This window comes from Gymnoscopelus microlampas (assembly GCF_963454915.1).
Source record: "Gymnoscopelus microlampas genome assembly, chromosome: 18".
Classification (NCBI taxonomy): domain Eukaryota; kingdom Metazoa; phylum Chordata; class Actinopteri; order Myctophiformes; family Myctophidae; genus Gymnoscopelus; species Gymnoscopelus microlampas.
In genome coordinates this window covers 6,698,534-6,717,169 of record NC_139955.1, presented here as the reverse complement: position 1 = coordinate 6,717,169, position 18,636 = coordinate 6,698,534, and the positions used below count along the sequence as shown (strand labels likewise).

The following is an 18,636-nucleotide window of genomic DNA, read 5'->3' as shown; positions in this document are numbered from 1 at the left end:
GGCTGCACCTATGAGCTCCTATGTAGGCGTCCTGGACCTCATAAGCTTTTCATGAAGACCCAGCACGACCAAGACAAGGACAAAACGACCCCCGATTATGCCGAGATAATAGTAAATCAATAAAAAAGTACTTGTTACTTTTGCCGCTCTCTAACACCACCCGATCATGGCATGCGATGGTTCTCCCAGGGAGGATTTCCCGGACGAAGTGATGCCCAGATCAGGACCCCCTCCTCCGTGCACATGCAGCAAGAATAAGTGCACGAAGACCAGGATCAGCAGCAGTTCAACCAGCATCACCAGCACCAGCACCAGCAGCACCACTAGCTTTATCTTCTTGGGATTATTCATGCTGTCGCTCTCGTTGCACGCGATCACGCTCGTCTGCTACTTGGATCTGCGATCGGAGGTGAAAAGGGAAATATTCCACCAGAAAAGGGACTCATCGTCGGCGATGCTGGTGACACTGGGCGGAGCGGATCTGATGGCCGAGCCGGCGCTGGACTCATCGTCCAGCAGCAGCAGCGGCACTGGCGGCCGTAGTGGAGGTGGTGGAGAGGGGCATCATGATGGAGAGGTAAACATCTTCCCCCCCCCATCCCCACCAGAGATTAGAAGAAGAAGCCCCCCAGTAGGCATTTCGACATTGTTTCCATTCCGATCAAACGAGAGACGAGACATGTTTCGTGTTGATTCACACCTCTGCTCACTTCTCCTGTTCCATATGCAGGGTGTCAGGTTGTGTAGTGTGCTCTGTTATGGCATGTTTTTCTGGGCAGAGTGTCTTACAGTAGCTTGTCCAAATAATGATTCCTTCCCCCCCCCCCTTCCTTCCTCACACACACACCAGTTCAGGTGCTGCTGCTTGCGGATCGGTTTCCATGTCAAAGATTGCCTCAAACATATTTTGTGAATAAGTAATGCTCGTCTCGGCGTTGCGTGTGATTCCTAGACTTATTACGAGGCAATGCAATACCGGTTAGAAGAAGCCCTGTGTGCTGCCTGTCACCTGGCCAAAGCTCCCTTTCTGCCTCTTGACAGTGATTCTCAAACTTTTGAAAGACCCTCAAGTTTGATATGCATTAGGCGACACCCCCCCCCCCCCCCCCCCCTGTTACACTGTAATTGAACGTAATTACACTGTAATTACATTTTTTTTTTTAAATCATCAGCGTTAATTTAACTCTGAGAGTGTACAAATGGAACCAAATGGACCCGTAAGGGTCCATTTGGTTCCATTTGTATGCTCTCAAGAGTTTTATGGGGGTCCTTGAAATTAAAATGTTTGAGAACCACTGTGCTACACTAAATGGAACAGAGCCTTCATTAGAATCATTGCTAACACCTGTGAAGGAAGCAATTTCTTCAATTGATTTGTACACTCTCACTACAGACCTCATAAAGGTCCAGTTCGACCCCTGGTGTAGGACCACTGTAGTACCAGCCAGGAGTCAACTCTTAAAAGTTGGAAGAGTTTAAAATGTTCCAACTCTTCAAATTCTTGCCAGAAATTGTTTTCAGACTATGGTCCGAAAAATGGACTATAGGCCCTCTAATGGAAAGTTAGTTGATAAAAGACCAATTGTGTCCAAAACGAAAACTGTCTTCTTGCCCTAGTTGCTCCAAAGCACACAGATAGAACGTGGAGTATGACTCCCATGCAGTATCTTATTCAGGCAGAGGGGTCAGTCGGTGTACGTGATGGAGCAGGTGGAGGAGGGAGGGGGAAATGTACTTAATTACCAGCAGGTGCAGCGCCCCGGGGCTGATGTGAATTCATCAGGTTCTGGATGGGGCAGTTGGTAACATTACTTGGGCCGCGGCCAGATTCATCTAACATGTGTTTTCTTTTCTGGCACTGGGACTGGACTGATCAAATGTTCATTCTGCTCGTCTGCGCCTCAGGTAACTGTTAACCCCCCCCCCCCCCCCCCCATGTAATTAATTCACAAAACATTGGTTAAAAAAAACAAAAGACTTTGCACTACCTGCTCCTTTTTAGCTTGTGTGTAATCTGTGGCGAAACCTTAGATTATGATCTATTTGGAGCGGTAACTGAATTCATAATGTTAGTGCTGATGGTCCTTGCTATTGAATGGCAAAGCGCCCTTTTGAAGGGTTAACATCATTTAGGCTACAGTCAAGTTATCTTTAGATAACTCACTGTAGCATCTTTGTCAAAGTGACCAAAGATGCTGACGATCAAATCCCAGATTGGTCTTTGGTTTTGCATCATTTTCCTGTCATAAGAAGGCAGGCAACCCGAGGGGCCTATTCATTTAGGCCTTTTCATTTAGGCCCCACGATGTCCTTTGCTAAGCTTATTTTAGATAGTGGTGGTTTTCCCGGTTGAACCCGATTGAGATGGGTTTGGTATTCAGCCCAGATGGAGATGCTTCATGAGGTGAAAGACTGTGGCCCAGCTGTAAATATTTAACAGCGCTGTGATGCTGTCCTACCCAGATGTCTGCATTAAACAACTCTGATTACACATCCCACAGTTTACATAGTTGGAGAAACAGGAGCATGTGGCATTTGGACGTAGAGGCCGCACTTGTTAGCTTTTGAGACATTTACTTTGAAGAACTTTTTTTATAGGCCTAAACATTGTTTATTGGATTTTTCACACAAGTCAACATCAAAGGCACGTCAGAAGCATCAATGAGATTCAATGTGATATGCAGGTATACAATCAAGCATAATTGAATACGAAAAGTCTGCATAGAAAAACAAAGAATAATCCCAAAAGGAAAAAACTAACAAAAGGTAAAGCAACAACAAACAAACAAGCATCCACACGACATGCCACACATACCACACACTAAATACATTGGGGACGTTACAATGTATAACTGGTTGATCGGTTTAATCTCAAACAAACATTCCAAGTCCTGGTTAAACTAAAATAAATCGTAAGTACAAATAGATGGGAAAGAAGGCTTTCTAAATGTATGTCACAAACTACTTTTTACACTGTATTGATTCTGATATGCTCCTCCTTCAGAGGGAGAAGGACAACAGCGGTCTCTCTGTCCCTTATGTTCTGGCAGGGCACAGTCGGGATAGAACTCCAATCTGTTTTGTAATGGCAACAAGCTCCAGACGGATGAGGAAAGAACAGCCCAAACACTGTGCAAGGATGGACAAGGCCAAATCACAGAGGGTGGGACGGGGGGGGCGGGGGGTGCAGGCAACTCTCACCCAGTGATTAGAAAAATGGGAGTTTTGTTACTTTTCACTGGGTTGGTCAGGGTCCAGCACGGATCAGCCTCGACAACTAGAGTAACTCTGCCCCGTAGTTCCTCTGGTATTTCTGGTTGTAAGTGCTCCTCCTAAACAGCTTCAAGTGTTAGAGATGTGAGGAGCAAAGAGTGCATTTGCTCATGAATGAGGTCATGCTGCTTTGTGGGTAAAAGTTTTATGAAGAAGCCAAAAGGTGGGGCCTCGGAGAGATAGGGGAGAGTAAGCTTCCACAATGGGAAAATATGAATCTGTAATACCTGAAGAATTATGTCTCAAGACACGGCTAAATCCTGACTATTAGTTTAACTCTTGAGTGTAAAAAATCACCTATAAGGAACAATGTGGTTGAAAGGATGCAAAGCAGTTCATGATTACTTCATGTAATCCTTTTAATGTTAAACTTTGATTCCCCATCCTCATTTTAAGGCATTTGTTTTAATATACTCACAAAAAATGTCTGTTAGGACTTATTGTTTTTTTTTATTTAGTTTTTGCTTAGCTTTAGTCGACAAAATGTGTAAATAACTTTTTAATAGGCTATAGATCATACCTTACCTCTTATGAACCAAGTAAGTCTTTTTTTTCCTTTGAGGTTGAAGGACTAGATAAACCTGATCTCAAGCAATTAATGGCTGATAAAACTCCCAGCTCAGGATCTATATTTGTCTCAATACTACACGTTTCTGAATAATTTCTTAATCCTTGGTGCATACAACAGGTGGGGTGTGCTTTTCAGTGTGCTACAGTGCTAGAGCTCAGAAGTTGTGAAAGGATAGCAGAAACAGAGTACAGGAGTACTTGCTCATGTTTTTCAACCAAATGCAACACAAATCCTTATGTTAAACTGTTTCAGTAAATTGAATACGCGTTTGCGTGTTAACAAATGTTAATCTCATACTTCTGAAGAGATAAAAGTATCCGTAGAATTTCAAGGTGGCATATTTTTGTCTGATCCGAGTCAAGTTAAAGTAAAAACAAAAATAGTTGCCAAAATGAATACCTCTTCATCTTGCCAGAGAATGCAGAGTTAAGGCATGATTTGTGACGAGACAGGCGAAGGTAGCGAAGTGTTTTTCCTGCTCAAACTGGCATTTCAGCACTCCTCCAACTGCCAGAGAGGGAACAGGAGAAGGCAGGATTTGTGGCAAACCAAGATAAGGTGGAAGTGTTTTGGAGCCTAAACTGGCACTTGAACCATTTCCAGATCTGCTTTTAGTGTAACAGAGAATGGACATTACATAAGAAAGTGTATGGTAGGTTATACACTAAGGTCCTCTGCCTCCAAATGCAGTAGGCAAATGGTCAGCTGAAAGTATGCCCATGATTCAAACCAAACGTCTACTGCTCAGGGGTCCAAAGGGGAATCCCCTTTGGCCAATGAGATGCTAGGCTCCTGGGCTGCAGGCAGGGCTACTCTGCTACATTCACTCCCCCTTTGACCTCCACCCAACCCTACCGGGAAACCCAATCCGGATGAGTCCCCAATGTGACCACCTGAATTTGAACCCGGGTTTCCTGCCTAGTGGGAAACCAAACAAAGGGGATTCCCCCCCCCCCCCCCCCCCCTTGGCCAAAGGGAGACATTAGGCTTTGATCTTCAGGCAGGGATACTCTTCAAGTGATTTGTAAAGTACAAATAGATCGGAGGATTAGTCTAATTAGATTGTCAACCCGGACTTGAACAAGATGGAACCCTTTTAGTAGGATATTGATCCACACACATCTTAACACAATGTGAAAATATCAAGTCGATGACACATCTCTGTCTTTGATCCATTGTATCGGTTATGAGTCTAATGATTTAAAGATTCTTCAATAATATGCTTGTCAACAGGACAAAACTAGTAGAACGACTAGAAACCCAGACAAAATATCTGAAAAGCACTTGTCATGCCCTACTTTAACAGCGTTTTGCCTCCCAAATTTAACACAGTTAACATGCTCACATAGAATCGTAATTAAGCTGCTGTATTTCTAGATGTTTTTTTATCAACACAGGTAGTGAATGGTCAATTGACATTTCTAATAATTAAGACAACAGAAACCTATTACTGTACTGCAATTCTCAGTCTACAGCAGATAGATCTGTGGCCTGCTCAGATGTACAATTAAATAGGTTTCATTGGATTGCCTGTTAATTTGCAATGGCTCCATTGTTATGGCTGAGTGTTTTCAAATCTGTAGGGTTTAGCAACGTGTGTCATCTGATATAACTGCTAGCTATAGCAGGACCTTACCCACCACCACATACAGTAGATGAAGTCTTAAGTTACAGTTTAGGATCTATCCAGTGCTCTGCTTTGAGAGACATTGCATGTGTGATGATGGATGCGGCATACATACATAGCTATGTATGTATATACATACATAGTATGTATGCTGTATAGTCAATCGCTAATCAATCGGTTTGGCCTTAGTCAACCATGGCTTTATTAGTTGATTAGTATTTTTGTATGCTTTTTTTCTATGCACATCTCTTGTGAACTCTACACATCTAGGCCTGATCCTTTCATTCTGCCAGTCTATCACTTTAAATAGCCAGTAGTTATTGTGAAATCAACATTAAAATGTTCAGTTCTCAACCTCACCAACATGAAACGGCTGCTTTCTGCATGATTGTGTGCAGCAAACATTATTTTATTTGTTGATTAAATCATCAAATCAAATTGTGGACAAATCCCTATGACTATTAGTCAACTAAGAATGTCTTTAGTGGAGGATAACCCTAATAAGCAGGAGATGCCCGTTTTTACGTATGCTGAGAAGAATGCCTTAGAAATAAGCCTGTGAATGGTAGGTCATGGGTTTAAGTCTACAGGCCCTCTGGGGGAAAATCTGGGCTGTGGAAGAGAACAAACAACACTTTCCCCTTCAACAGCCGCAGTTAATGTGCCCTTGAGCAAGGCAATAAAGCCCAGCTGTCCAATGGAGCTGTGCGATTCCCAGCACTGAAAGACTTGCGGTTGTACTGGTCAGGTTCCAGGTGTGAACGCGGGACCCTCCCTGCTGGAAAAAAAAAACAGCAAGTGTCTTTCTCTGTCATCTCAACGCCGGGTAAATAAAAGTTAATAAAAAAAAGTTGTTTTAGAAGAATGATTAGCTGCCTTTAGTTCAGACACTGTCGATTACTTAAGCTTAAGCGTTTTCTCATAACCAGTATATGAAATAATCTCTCCTCTGATGTTTGCCTTCAAAGTCTCACAAAGAACAGATGCTGAAACATCTGGAGTCTAGTTAACAGCTATTAAAAAGAGTCAAGTTTGATGGGACATAACGTCCTCAGCAGCCTACATGCACTGGGGGGCGCCAGGGTGTGCTGTCAACCCCATCAACATCTGAGTTAATTGTGACCAGGGCATGATCAGATATAACAACAGTATCATATGAACACACACACATGGAAAGCGCCTCGTTTCTATCAGGAATTGATCGATGTTGTTTAAAGGTGTGATTGGAGCCAAAGGCAGATGAGTTAAAAGCACCACAGAGACTGAATCATCTTGGCGGACCAAGTGCAAAACCGGGTCAAAAACGTCGCACGCCCTGTGGCGATATTTTTTATTTTTTTTGAAGCCGATAAGTGATCATTTTCCCCCCTTTTTTTGACAAACCGTGCGAGCGCAAAATTGCACATCCCTGGAGTAAGTGAAATTTAGTCATATCCTCGGAGCAACGGGGAAGCATGTCCTCGGCGCGCAGCAGCACCCCCCACACACTTTGAAGATTTAAAGGCCCTCTAATTAATAGGTTTTTTTTCCCCTCCCGTGCTGAACAATGAAAGGTTTACTCAATAGTTGGCACTTGGCATACATACCAACACATTGTCATCCTGATTTACTGTAACTCTGCATGTCTTTGAAGGGTATAGGAGCTGTAAATACTATAATGGCATGAAATGAAGCAAACAATACCACACAGTCCCAAAGGCAGTCATATAATAGGGCGGAAAAAACCTCCTGTGAACTTTGACTTTTTTTCCGTCTGTTTATAGCTTCCATGTAATGTTTATTAAGGCACCAAACAACATACTAGCTTGGTAGTAGCCTAGCAGATTGTTTGTTTGTTTTGTGTTTTTTGATGGAGCTTAATCTCGGGGCCCCGAAAATTGGCCGTTGGAATCGTGTTTGGCTGTCAGAACAGACGAAAGTGTGATGCCATATGCTCGAACATACACCCAGAACCCTTTGAGGGGTAAAAAGCCCCCCTATATGCCAACAGCTGGAGTGAAGATGTGGAGACAGACACCTGCGCACCAAATGAACAGCAAACGTCGCTGCTCGCAGGAACATCTGGAGGCCTGTGTGCCGATAAACCGTTCCAACACATAGCTCTGCATCAGGATGGAATTCCCGTGCTTATAAGGTCAGACATGGTTGGCGGCTGGTCAGGGATGTGGACTTTAACTACTTTCAGCTTGCCTGACACAGCCCTGGCGGGGGTGAGGCTGGGTGTGTGTGTGTGTCTGTGTGTGTGTACGTGGGGGGGTGTTCGACATGATACAGCTCATCCCTCTCTGGGGGGGTTCCACATCTGAGTTGAGGTATAGACAAGACCCGAAACATAACTTTTCCTGTCTGTCTTCCTATGGGTCTTTCAGTGGCTGTAGCGTAAAACCACACAAAGAGACAGCGAGGGGTCACCCTGTATTCAGTAGACTGATCTGTTCTTTGTTGCCATTGAGGTTAAACTACTATGTTTATTTGACTGTCACAGATGGAGAGACGAGGGCCTTGTCGTTTCGGGGATCAAATTGGGTTTGCACCAAATGGAAATAAAGAGGTGAAAGTGTCCGTCAGCAAGCCTGCCTAGCCTGCTCCTCGGTGATTCATTCCCAAGCAATAGGATTAAATGATACATCATTATTCATCATTATTTGATTCAGGCTTTCGGTGCCGCACGTGTCAATGCTCCGGAGATGTCAGTTACACAAACTCTGAGCAGATGTCCAGTACAATAACAGTTATGGGCCTATTTGTCCTCAGCCATTGACAGCCTTTATGTCTACACTTCTTGCCATCACTCACCCTGACACTCCAAAGTGCGACCGAGAGTGATCTCCTAAGATTGCGAGGCTCGACGAAAAGGCGGCTGGGTGGTCTTGTTGTGTACCAGCGGAGAGCTTCTTTTGTCTTTTTAGTCTCGTTCTGGGAGCTCTCCCAAAGATGTGATCACACACTGGCTCTCTAACAGCATGTGACTTTGAACAATAGGACTCTGCTGCGTTTTTTGGGGGGAACGTCGAATTTTGCGGCGAAAACGTTTAACTGTCGGAGTTGGTCGCGTTTGCATAAGTGTCGGGCGGTTACAGTCGGGTCAGGGCGTCCCGCGGAGTTCATGTGAATGTAAGTCGACCAGAGCCAGTCACATAAGAACACAGGCATGCGGTTTGTCCTGCCACTCACACCCCCATGGGAACACCCCCCCCTGCTGTAGCATAGCCCTTCCTGTTTTTAGAGATGAGCTCAGACCAGCTCCATCAGATCCTTTCTTCACCTCCATTTATTAGCTTATTCATGCCACTTCTGAATAGGGTTGGAACCAGGTGCCACATGAATGGGGTATTACTCTCAGATTAACCACAATTCATGTCCTCCTTTTGTATAAAAAGGTGAATTTTAGAGCAGTCGTGCCCAGGTGACTGTCTCAAGCGGCAGAGACACAGACAAAAGTGACTTGGGTTACAGGATAGGTTACAGCACCATTGGGACAGACAATGGCTTGGCCCCGAATGAGTATGTTTGGTTGGCACTGTCTCGCAGCTTTTCAAAAGGCCCAAGTTGTCTCTGTGTAAACATTATACCCCAAGAATAGAGAGAACACTTGTAATGTGGCTCTCACTCCTCAAAATATCCTATCACGTTTTTCGTTTTGTTACACACAATCATTAATCCGCTTAAGCTTTCTCCAGAATACTATTCACATTTAGAAATTGCGTCTCTGCAAAAAGAGTGGGCCCCATGCTCTCTCTCCGTCTTGGACTTTTGTGCAAAAAAAAAAACAAGTTTCCATCCTCACTCGTGTTTATTTTTTTTGTCTTCTTTCAGCAGGAGAAGTTACTACACCGGCATAGTGACTTCCACGCCACAGAAGACAGCCGAGGAATAACTCAGCGATCAAAACGGAGCCCAGGCAAACAATCAGACTCTGGTATGAACTTTTTTGTTTCTCCTTTTTTTTGGGTTCAACCACTTTTTCATCACTGTTCTTTCTTCCTTTGGTTGTGAGACCGTGGTTACCTTGGCCCCCATGTCCCCACAGTAAACCTCCCGTCCACTTCTGTAAAGCTCAAATGACAAAATTCAAGCAGGAGACAGACTTCCAATGTGCATCGCTCTTTTCTGTGTCCAATCAGTCAATATGGAGCTTCAATACCACAGACCTTGCATTGACGTCAATACATAATGTGTATTATACCGTACATAATGTATATAGCTTATATTTTAAGAACCCTAGCGTCCCTATTCTGGGGACAAACATCCAGCGACAACAGCAGATCTACAAGCTCACAAGGAGTCACAACGCGATGCCTTGTGAGCTTGTAGGTCTGCTATTTTCGCCAAAGACATTAAGAGGTTTAGAGCGAAAACAGGCGGGGGCCTACTACAGAGCCCTGGGGGACTCCAGTAAACTAAGTACAGGGTTTAGTGGTTAAATACATCGACCATACATTTCTGGAGAATAAAAACCTCTCTGCTGGACACATGTACTATAATTTATGTTTATTTAGAGTCAATTAACAATGGATTCATCCAGCAATAACACTTGATCCGTGACTTCTCTTACCATTGTTTGTTTGGGGCGATTTGCTCGAATCCAAAAAGCTGTCTTATGGTGGATTTAAGGCTCTTAAATTTTTTGTGCAAACAGTTTGTTAATGGTTTCTCACTTTTTTGTGGAATTGATTTTTTACTGCTCAGTGCTTACTTAACAAAGCAGCTCCACCGCATAATGTTGCTCGGTTTATAGAGCAAAGGATTTAATGGAATGGGATTGATTATTACTTGGACAGCTAACAAGGCAAACAGGGTTTGGGAGACTTTTCACCAATTTGAAACAGACAGCGAAGCCTGTGTTGATTTCCCACTCTCAAAATAATATCAATTCCCTGAAATATCTTTTGAATCGAAGTTAGCCTGAGCCCGTATAGACTCGGAACTTGGAACCGGCAGTGTTGTCACTCAGGCCCACGACCGTCGGAAGATAAAGACATGAATTCATCATTTTCTTTTTAGTGGAACGTGCAGTCGTTTCAGGGGGAACCAGGTGGCCATTTAAAAAAGAAAAGAAAAAAAAACGCGGGCTATCAGCTCGGAGGCAGAGAGGCTTTGATGGCTTTCATTAATTTTCATTGATTTGATTTATCACAATCAATAGCCCAAAACAGAAAACCATATGGCCAATATGCTCAAACTTTCTTGTAGCTTTTGTTTAGAATGTGAGCTATGCAAATAAAACAGCAAGCCTTTTGAAGTCCCATGTCTGAGTGCAACAAGTGCAGCATGATCACAAGGCATTCCAGCGTCTGTGGCGTGACACTGAATACTTGGGGGGAAGTTTAGTGATTGTGTTTAAATTAGAAGAAAAAACTCACCTTTGAGACTTTCTACATAAATCAGTAAAGTCCCGAGCCCTCTAAACACTAATCATTACCAGGTCTCTCCTCTGCTCACAGCATACAGACAAAGGCTTTTGTAATCTCAGCCTTAGATCTGTGTGTGTGTGTGTGTGTGTGTGTGTGTGTGTGTGTGTGTGTGTGTGTGTGTGTGTGTGTGTGTGTGTGTGTGTGTGTGTGTGTGTGTGTGTGTGTGTGTGTGTGTGTGTGTGTGAGAGCGAATGTGTAAGTACTGTGTGTGTGTGTGTGTGTGTGTGTGTGTGTGTGTGTGTGTGTGTGTGTGTGTGTGTGCGTGTGTGCGTGTGCGCGCGCAAGTGTACACACGTGCGTGCATTCTCGGCACTCCTAACGGGCACCAGATTCCAGATAGGGCTGCTCGTTAAGAGAAATCCATGCGGATGCATCCACTCATTTACCCAGAGGAGAAACGCTGGCCATATGTTTGAGGGTCTCAAACTGTGAGGTTTTAAGGTTAAATGGCCTTTGTAGTTGTAATGACATGGTAAACACAAGAACAGCGAGACGGCTTTTTTGAAAAGGATTCCTTCAGCTGCGCACACAGCCCTGCACACGCACAGATGCACACAAGTGCATTCTGTCTTTTCAAGGCACTGACAGAGATGCCCCCACCAAAACACATGCATGCACGCACACACACACACACACGCACACACACACACACACACACACACACTTGCGCACGCACGCGCACACACACACTGACGCACACACACAGCTGTAAAAGTAACACACACTCAAGCAGACATGCACACACACACCGCCATGTACACACACTTTCATCTGCATTCCCCATCTGGGCCTAATTCAAAGAAAAGGATTTTGGCAGGATGAAGTATCTCTCTAATGATCTTCTCCAGTTCCACTGCCTGTGAATGCTTAAGGCACTTGTTCATACAGAGGAGGTGAAACCACACTTACAAATTACTACACTAGAAGATACCACAGACTGACATACCTCCACTCAATTGCTCATTGCAGCACATCTGAATCTGTTATTGTAGCCTGTTTAGTATACCTACACGCTACGAGCTGGATACACTAGACGTTATCGGAGATGATAATTGTTCAGGAGACCATTTCAAACCTTAACCCATTGAGACCTGAAGCCGATTCTACATGTCTCCTAAATCCCAACAGTTTCCTGAAAAACGTATGTTTCTATATCAGTGGTGCTCAATCTTTTTCATGTCAAGGACCCCCAAAATGATATGTATTTGGCCGCGGACCCCCATCAAAATATTTTGTTCCAGAGACCCCCAGAAGCAAATATTTGAGTTAAAAATGTTTGCTTGAAAAATATATTATGTTCAAAGATTTGCACACATTTTCATGATTTTTCAAAAATAGCAGATCTACAAGCTCGTAGCGCGGCACTCGGTGCCGCGCTACGAGCTTGTAGATCTGCTATTTTTGAATAGCCTAAAGTGTAAAATAATGCTTTTTAGCTCAAATCTAAAAATGACACAGTTCCAGGTCTCAATGGGTTAATCACTTTGTTTTCGTTTTCTTTCAGAATCAACGGGAAAGGAGAGAAGGAAAGAACGGAATAAAAAAGGTAAATACGAAGTCCAGCCTTAATTTCTTCCACGTCGTTGCCATTGATTAGGTCTCCCGCTGCCTGCCTGCCTGCCTGCTCAGCGGCAACACACCACCGATCCAATATTGCAATCCAATAGCCGTCTTGGCTCAGAGTAATGTTAAGCATTCAAGTTTCCTGTGTTTCTGTCCTCCGGGACACCCCGAGCGCGCACCGAACAGAGCCCCTTAACCTCCCCTCTTGCCTTTCCTTGTATCGGGACGTATGCGATCGGAAACACGTTCACAAAGGATTTTGAGTGCTGACCGACGCTTTTGTTCATCATCTTTCTCAACCTTCCCAGGTGGGAAAAGGCGCCCAGGTGCGCAGGGTCCCCCGGGCCCGGCAGGTCCCCCAGGGCCCCAGGGGCCACCGGGCATCCCAGGGATCCCTGGCACCCCTGGCATTCCAGGGAGCAACGTCGCGGGGCCAGCAGGAGCTCCTGGACCCCCGGGGCCTCAAGGGCCCCCAGGCCTCCAAGGTCCTGCAGGTATATATATATAACTTTGTTTTGTGTCATTTATGTGTGGTGTGTGTGCCATATATCGTAGTTCAATTGATCATTTTAAAGAGCTGGTGCCATGTTTTTGCACTTTTTCTGTTTTTCATATGTCTATGAGGTTGATAGAACTTCATTAAGCCCCCCGGTGGTGTTTTTATGGTGTTTTATGTCTTCTCTGACTATTTGGAGTTTCTACCTGGAGGCTGAAACCTTGAGGGTCAAACGTGCCAATAGAGAAACGCTTAGTGACATAGTAAAAACATACCCTCCCCCTCATTATCATAACACAACAGGTGTGGGCATGAGGAGGAGGAGGGACTAGGACAGGTGGGTGGTGCTAAGGTGAGAACCAGGTATACTTAATGAACTGGAGGCGTGTCCACATAAAAACATAATTTTAACAATTTCTGTACACTTTTTTGAAAAAAATCTTCCTCCTAGTATAACCATAATACCTGATGATTATGTTTTTTGGGGGGGGGGGTGTCACTGAAAATCACGTCACCCCGTCTTTTAAACACAAAGAAATCGCCAAAAATAGTCGCCAAACATCGGCAACCTACAAGCTTTCACAGCACGTTGTCGCTAGCTTGCAATTTGCCAATTTGTGAATGACACACTCTTACGACGAAGTATAAAACAGGGCTTAAAGTGTTGCTAGTTTTGAAATTCACGCTACTACATTCGCCCCGGGTTTAATCATTGGATGACGCTCCTCACTTGCTGGAGGCAGTCGCCATAACAAGTCACAGTACTTGGTGAATAATCCACTGGCTGAGAGAGGCTTGGACTTGGTTTGCGAAAACCGTCAGAAATGTCAGCACGCAAATCTTACACAAGAAAAGTCTTCCCCTTCCCACACTACAAGAGGGGTCAAGCTGCCAGAATCAATGAACTCATTGTCATCGCATTAAGTGATTTCGGTGCAAGATGTCAAACATTGTGTGGGAATGCAGTGATCAGGGCTTTATACTATGTCACTGGCTGTTTTGTTTCAACTGTCATCTCTTCCTTTTTTGTTGTTGGCTACGATATGACGATGTCTCTCTCTCTCTCTTCTCGTTAGGGGTTGCCGATAAGAGCAAAACAAAGGAATTCCAGGTATAGTACGTCACGTCTTTTAACACAAACTGTATCCCATGTGGAATGTCCCTAATTGAATGGAATTGTGATCATTTATTACTCATCACTGACTCATCACTGATTCTGACGATTTGTTTTATTTATTTTTTGCAGCCCGCAGTGGTTCATTTACAAGGACAGGAAACCACCATCCAAGTAAGGGAAGGTAAGGACAGAAAGCTAATGTTAAGTTCATGAATTTAATCTCGGTTTTTACTTTTATATGTTCAGCTACTGTTCGCATATCTACCAGGCTCTTATTCTAAATACAGTTAAAAAGGACCACTTCACCCATTTTCAGCCTATCTTCATATAATTGGTCCTCACTTAATGCTCACTATAAGATGGCACCATTTCTGTCTACTCTACTGTGTCTCAGAGGAGGGCTGTGGAAAGTTCAGAAACCTGCCTACCAGTGACATCGTTGGTAGGCAGGTTTGGTTCAAACAAGATTTCAAACTTCTTTTTTTTATTAGCCCATTAAGACCGGGAACGCATCTCTGTTTCAATAAGGCATCTGTTTTTGTGTCATTTTAAGATTTCTTTGGCGATAAAAAAAATAGCAGATCTACAAGCTCATAGCGCGGCACTCGGTGCCGTGCTATGAGCTTGTAGATCTGCTATTTTTTTGAAAAATCTTGAAAATGTGTGCAAATCTTTGAATATATATTTTTTGAAAGAGAACATTTGTAACTCAAATCTTTGCTTCTGGGGGTCTCTGGAACTAAACATTTTGAGATGGGGGTCCGCGGCCAAATACGTATCTAAAAATGTTGTTCCAAGGACCCCCCCAGAAGTACAGATCGGAGTTAAAAATCTTTGCTTTAAAACAGATATATTTACATATATTCAAAGATTTGCAAAAATTTGCCACAATTTTCTTTTTAATTGCAGATATACAAGCTCATAGCGCGGCACTAGAGCTTGTAGATCTGCTATTTTTTAATAGCCAAAAGAAATATAACAATGACACGGATGCATTCCCGGTCTTAAAGGGTTAAAACAAGATTGGCTTCTATTTCAGCATGCCAACTTTCCAGGAAGAAAAACACTATAGTTTCTATTACCATTGATGATGTCATTGGTAGGCAGGTTTCAGAACTGCCCATAGCCCACCAATGAGACGGAAATCTAGTAGATGGAAACTGTGCCATCTTATAACAAACATTAGTTTGGACCACTTATATGAAGATGGGTTGAAAATGGGTGAGGTGCTCCTTCAAAGTAGGATCATGTAGTGGTTTAGTGTCATGTAAAAACTGTGCTCTTTATATACTTATATGTGAATGCTTGTCTTTGTTCCATATAAGATGAAAAGTTGTATTTTAAACATAAGCAGTTTCATATCAAACATAAGTTAATTGTACTACTATTATATATTTTAGAATTAACATATCAAACATATTGAGCAAATCCACTATGACTGGGTGAAACTCAATTCCTTAAGCCATGATGGCATTGACCAACATCTAAATTAATCGCATAGATTAATAGACTGATTCATCAGTTAAGAAAATACTGGTTAGTTGCAGCATTAAAAAAGGTAGTGTAAGTGAATTTTAATGGTTAAAACAAGGTTTGTTGTAATATTAATAATAATAATAATCATTGCTATAGAGTGTTTATTCAGTAACAGCGGTCTCCCCGTCTCTCCAGCTCTTTAGCAAATAGAAAATACATTTTCAGGTGTGTGGCCAATTCCATCCCATCAGGAAAGAGTACCCATTTATCAGCTTCAAATTGTACAGTGTTCCAGTTCCAAATGTGTCTCCTCACTTCTTTGTGTCATCAGTTCCAATTTCACTTCTCTGTCTTGTATCCTGTATGAGTTCTCTCTCCTGATCGGATCAAGTCGGTATCCCGACCCGAAAACACATGTTCCGCTCGCCTAAGGAGCCGGGGTGGGGGACCGCCTGTTAAACTGAACAAACACCCTATAGCAATGATTACTATCAGAATAATAGAGCTATGGATGTGTTCTTTCTTTAATTGACCGCAGCCTCTCGTTTCTTGTCGTGTCTAGACCTATCGGAGGGCGTGCTGAGGAACTGGAAGATGGTGTCCATCCACCACCGCGTCTTTAAGATGCACTCTCGCTCCGGAGAGCTAGAGGTGCTGCTGGACGGTGTCTACTTCATATATAGTCAGGTAGAAGTGAGTACGGTCCTGGACCTAACTCTTATATATTACAGCAGTGATGCGCCTACCGTTGTCATTTCCAAGGACCCCACCCCGCAGTTTGATATGCGTCAGGCCACGGACCCCCATTTTGATGCAATTTCTTATCTCTGGGACCCCAATGTATGCTTTTCTTTACTCTGAGAGCATACAAATAGAACCAAATGGACCCGTGTCTGAGAGCGTACAAATGGAACCAAATGGACCCTCACGGGTCCATTTGGTTCCATTTGTATGCTCTCAGAGTTACAGACCCTTTCGCATCCCTTTGGGTTCCTTGGAGGTCCTCGGAACTCGTGTTGAGAAACGTAAGCAGCGTTTTACAGCCCGCAGTCAGCCATCCTGGCTGTTAAGTTCAGCCGTTCGGTCACACAAAGCGTTTCTTTTTCTTTCTTTGTTTTTTCTAATGTCTGGCCACGAACCGTTACGATGTTTAACATGAGGTATTTAAATCATGAATTAATAAATAACTTAATAAATCTCTGTTTCCCAGCCCTCTCTTGGCTGAAAGTTTAACATTCATAACTCAAACCATTGGGCCACATTCCACCGCAAATCCCTATAAATTTCAAACCAAGCGGTAAAACCATCAATATGAACTTGTCCTATTACCCGTTCACGGGTCTTATTGTATTTTATGTCTTCCTGCCTTCTCGTTCCCAGGTATACTACCTCAACTTCACTGACATTGCCAGCTACGAGGTGATGGTGGACTCGACGCCGTTCCTGCGCTGCACCTGCAGCATCGAGACGGGCCAGCGCAAGTTCAACACCTGCTACACGGCTGGCGTGAGCCTGCTGCGCGCCGGCCAGCGCATCTCCATACGCATGGTGTACGACGACACCCTCATCAGCATGACCAACCACACCACCTTCCTGGGAAGCGTCAGGCTTGGAGAGGCACCCTCTGCTGGACACCACTAATAACTACGCGTCTTTTGCAAATAAGGCCCACACTACAGCACTGGTTCTCAATGTGGGGGTCTGGCGGGGGGGGGTCCTTGAGCGGGTTCCTGAGGGGGTCCTCGGCTAAATAGTTAGGAACCAAATGGACCCTTATAGGTCTGCAACTCCGAGAGCGTACAAAATGTGACCAAATGGACCTATAAAGGGTCCGTTTGGTTACATTTTGTATGATAAACTGAAATTAAAAAGAGCTTGAGAACCAGTGCACTGACAGACTGCTCCCGTAGACGTTGCTCGCGAGGGCAGATTCAGTCCGAAAGAAGTCCCCCCCCTCCTTCCCTCTCTCCCTCCCTCCCTCCCTCCCTCCTTGTAGCTGTTGCAAGGATTGATAACGTCGATTAGATCTTTGTTTAGAAAGCGACGTTCTAGCGAAAACTTTGCTCGCGCCGTTAGGACGCCCTTTGAGACCCTGTTAAGAAGATACTGTAGGCCCTTGTGTTGATTCCGAGTGAGTTTGAGGAGTGACGGGGGGGGGGACATGTGGAAAAAAAAGAGGACATGTGGAACAAGGACAATAGAAGCTCTTCCCCGTGATGTTGGTTCCGTGAGAAATGATGACGAGCCTTGACAAGCCAAAAGGTCCTTTCCTCATCATTGAAAAAAAGAGTTCTTATTTATAGCTACGATTTTGTTTCAACACATAGACGACATCTCCCTTTATATCAAGGAAGGACACTGCGCTGACAGATACTTTTATATTTACGTACCTTAAGTGCTGTCGAATGTTAACCTTGTATCTCCAAAATAAAAAAAACATATATTCAGAGAATAATAAACATTTGTTACCGTCAGATTGTAGAACTTGCCTGTACAAAATTAGCAAAGAGAGAATGAATGGGGTTTCATGGTTTCCAGGTTCCTGGAAATGACTCACGGTCATACAGAACAAGATTACGTCAACAAGTCCATCAACATTGGAGTTATAAGGTTTTCACATGACAACAGCACTATTGTTTTTGCGCACATTTGCACTACAGCATCCCTGCAGAATATCAGAGTGATATGTTTTGTTACAATGCTATTGTTTAGTTACCGTATGAATGAATGAATCCATGTTGAAAAATGATAGTTATGTTTATATGTCAACTGTATATATTGTATATAAAATGGGATATACTTTTGTAAATGGATTTGATTGATGGATTAAAGTGTTTCATTTTCTGTCTGACGGCATTTGTCTGTTTTTGGCGTTTTCACAGCTGGTGGTATTGATTTTAAAAGGTTACAACTGTGCTTTCATATTGGACTCTGTTGGCACGAGTACTGACAAGAACAAATGATGTTCTTTTGAATAAAGCCTTTGTCTATATTAAAATGTGGCTTTTAACTTGGACTGAGAGTTTCACAATGCGCTGCAAATTTGGCTGTAATCTTCATACAATCTAAATGAGTTCCATGTTGCGATGCAGAGAGAGG

At 43.5% G+C, this 18,636-nt stretch overlaps 1 protein-coding gene across 4 annotated transcripts; it reads left to right on the top strand.

The window, feature by feature from the left end:
* On the top strand, window positions 1–18,389 carry eda (ectodysplasin A). 4 transcript variants are annotated; one of them, XM_084085879.1, is made up of 8 exons: window positions 1–577; window positions 9,291–9,390; window positions 12,390–12,431; window positions 12,757–12,942; window positions 14,021–14,055; window positions 14,191–14,242; window positions 16,100–16,230; window positions 16,918–18,389. In XM_084085879.1, exons 1-8 carry the CDS (start codon window positions 167–169, stop codon window positions 17,176–17,178), a joined length of 1,218 nt encoding a protein of 405 aa, XP_083942005.1. In that variant the 5' UTR covers window positions 1–166; the 3' UTR covers window positions 17,179–18,389. The 4 variants fall into 4 exon arrangements, with proteins under 4 accessions (XP_083942005.1, XP_083942007.1, XP_083942004.1 ...); XM_084085881.1 differs by having other exon boundaries at window positions 9,288–9,390; window positions 16,100–16,224; XM_084085878.1 differs by having other exon boundaries at window positions 9,288–9,390.
* Window positions 18,390–18,636: the final 247 nt, after the last annotated feature.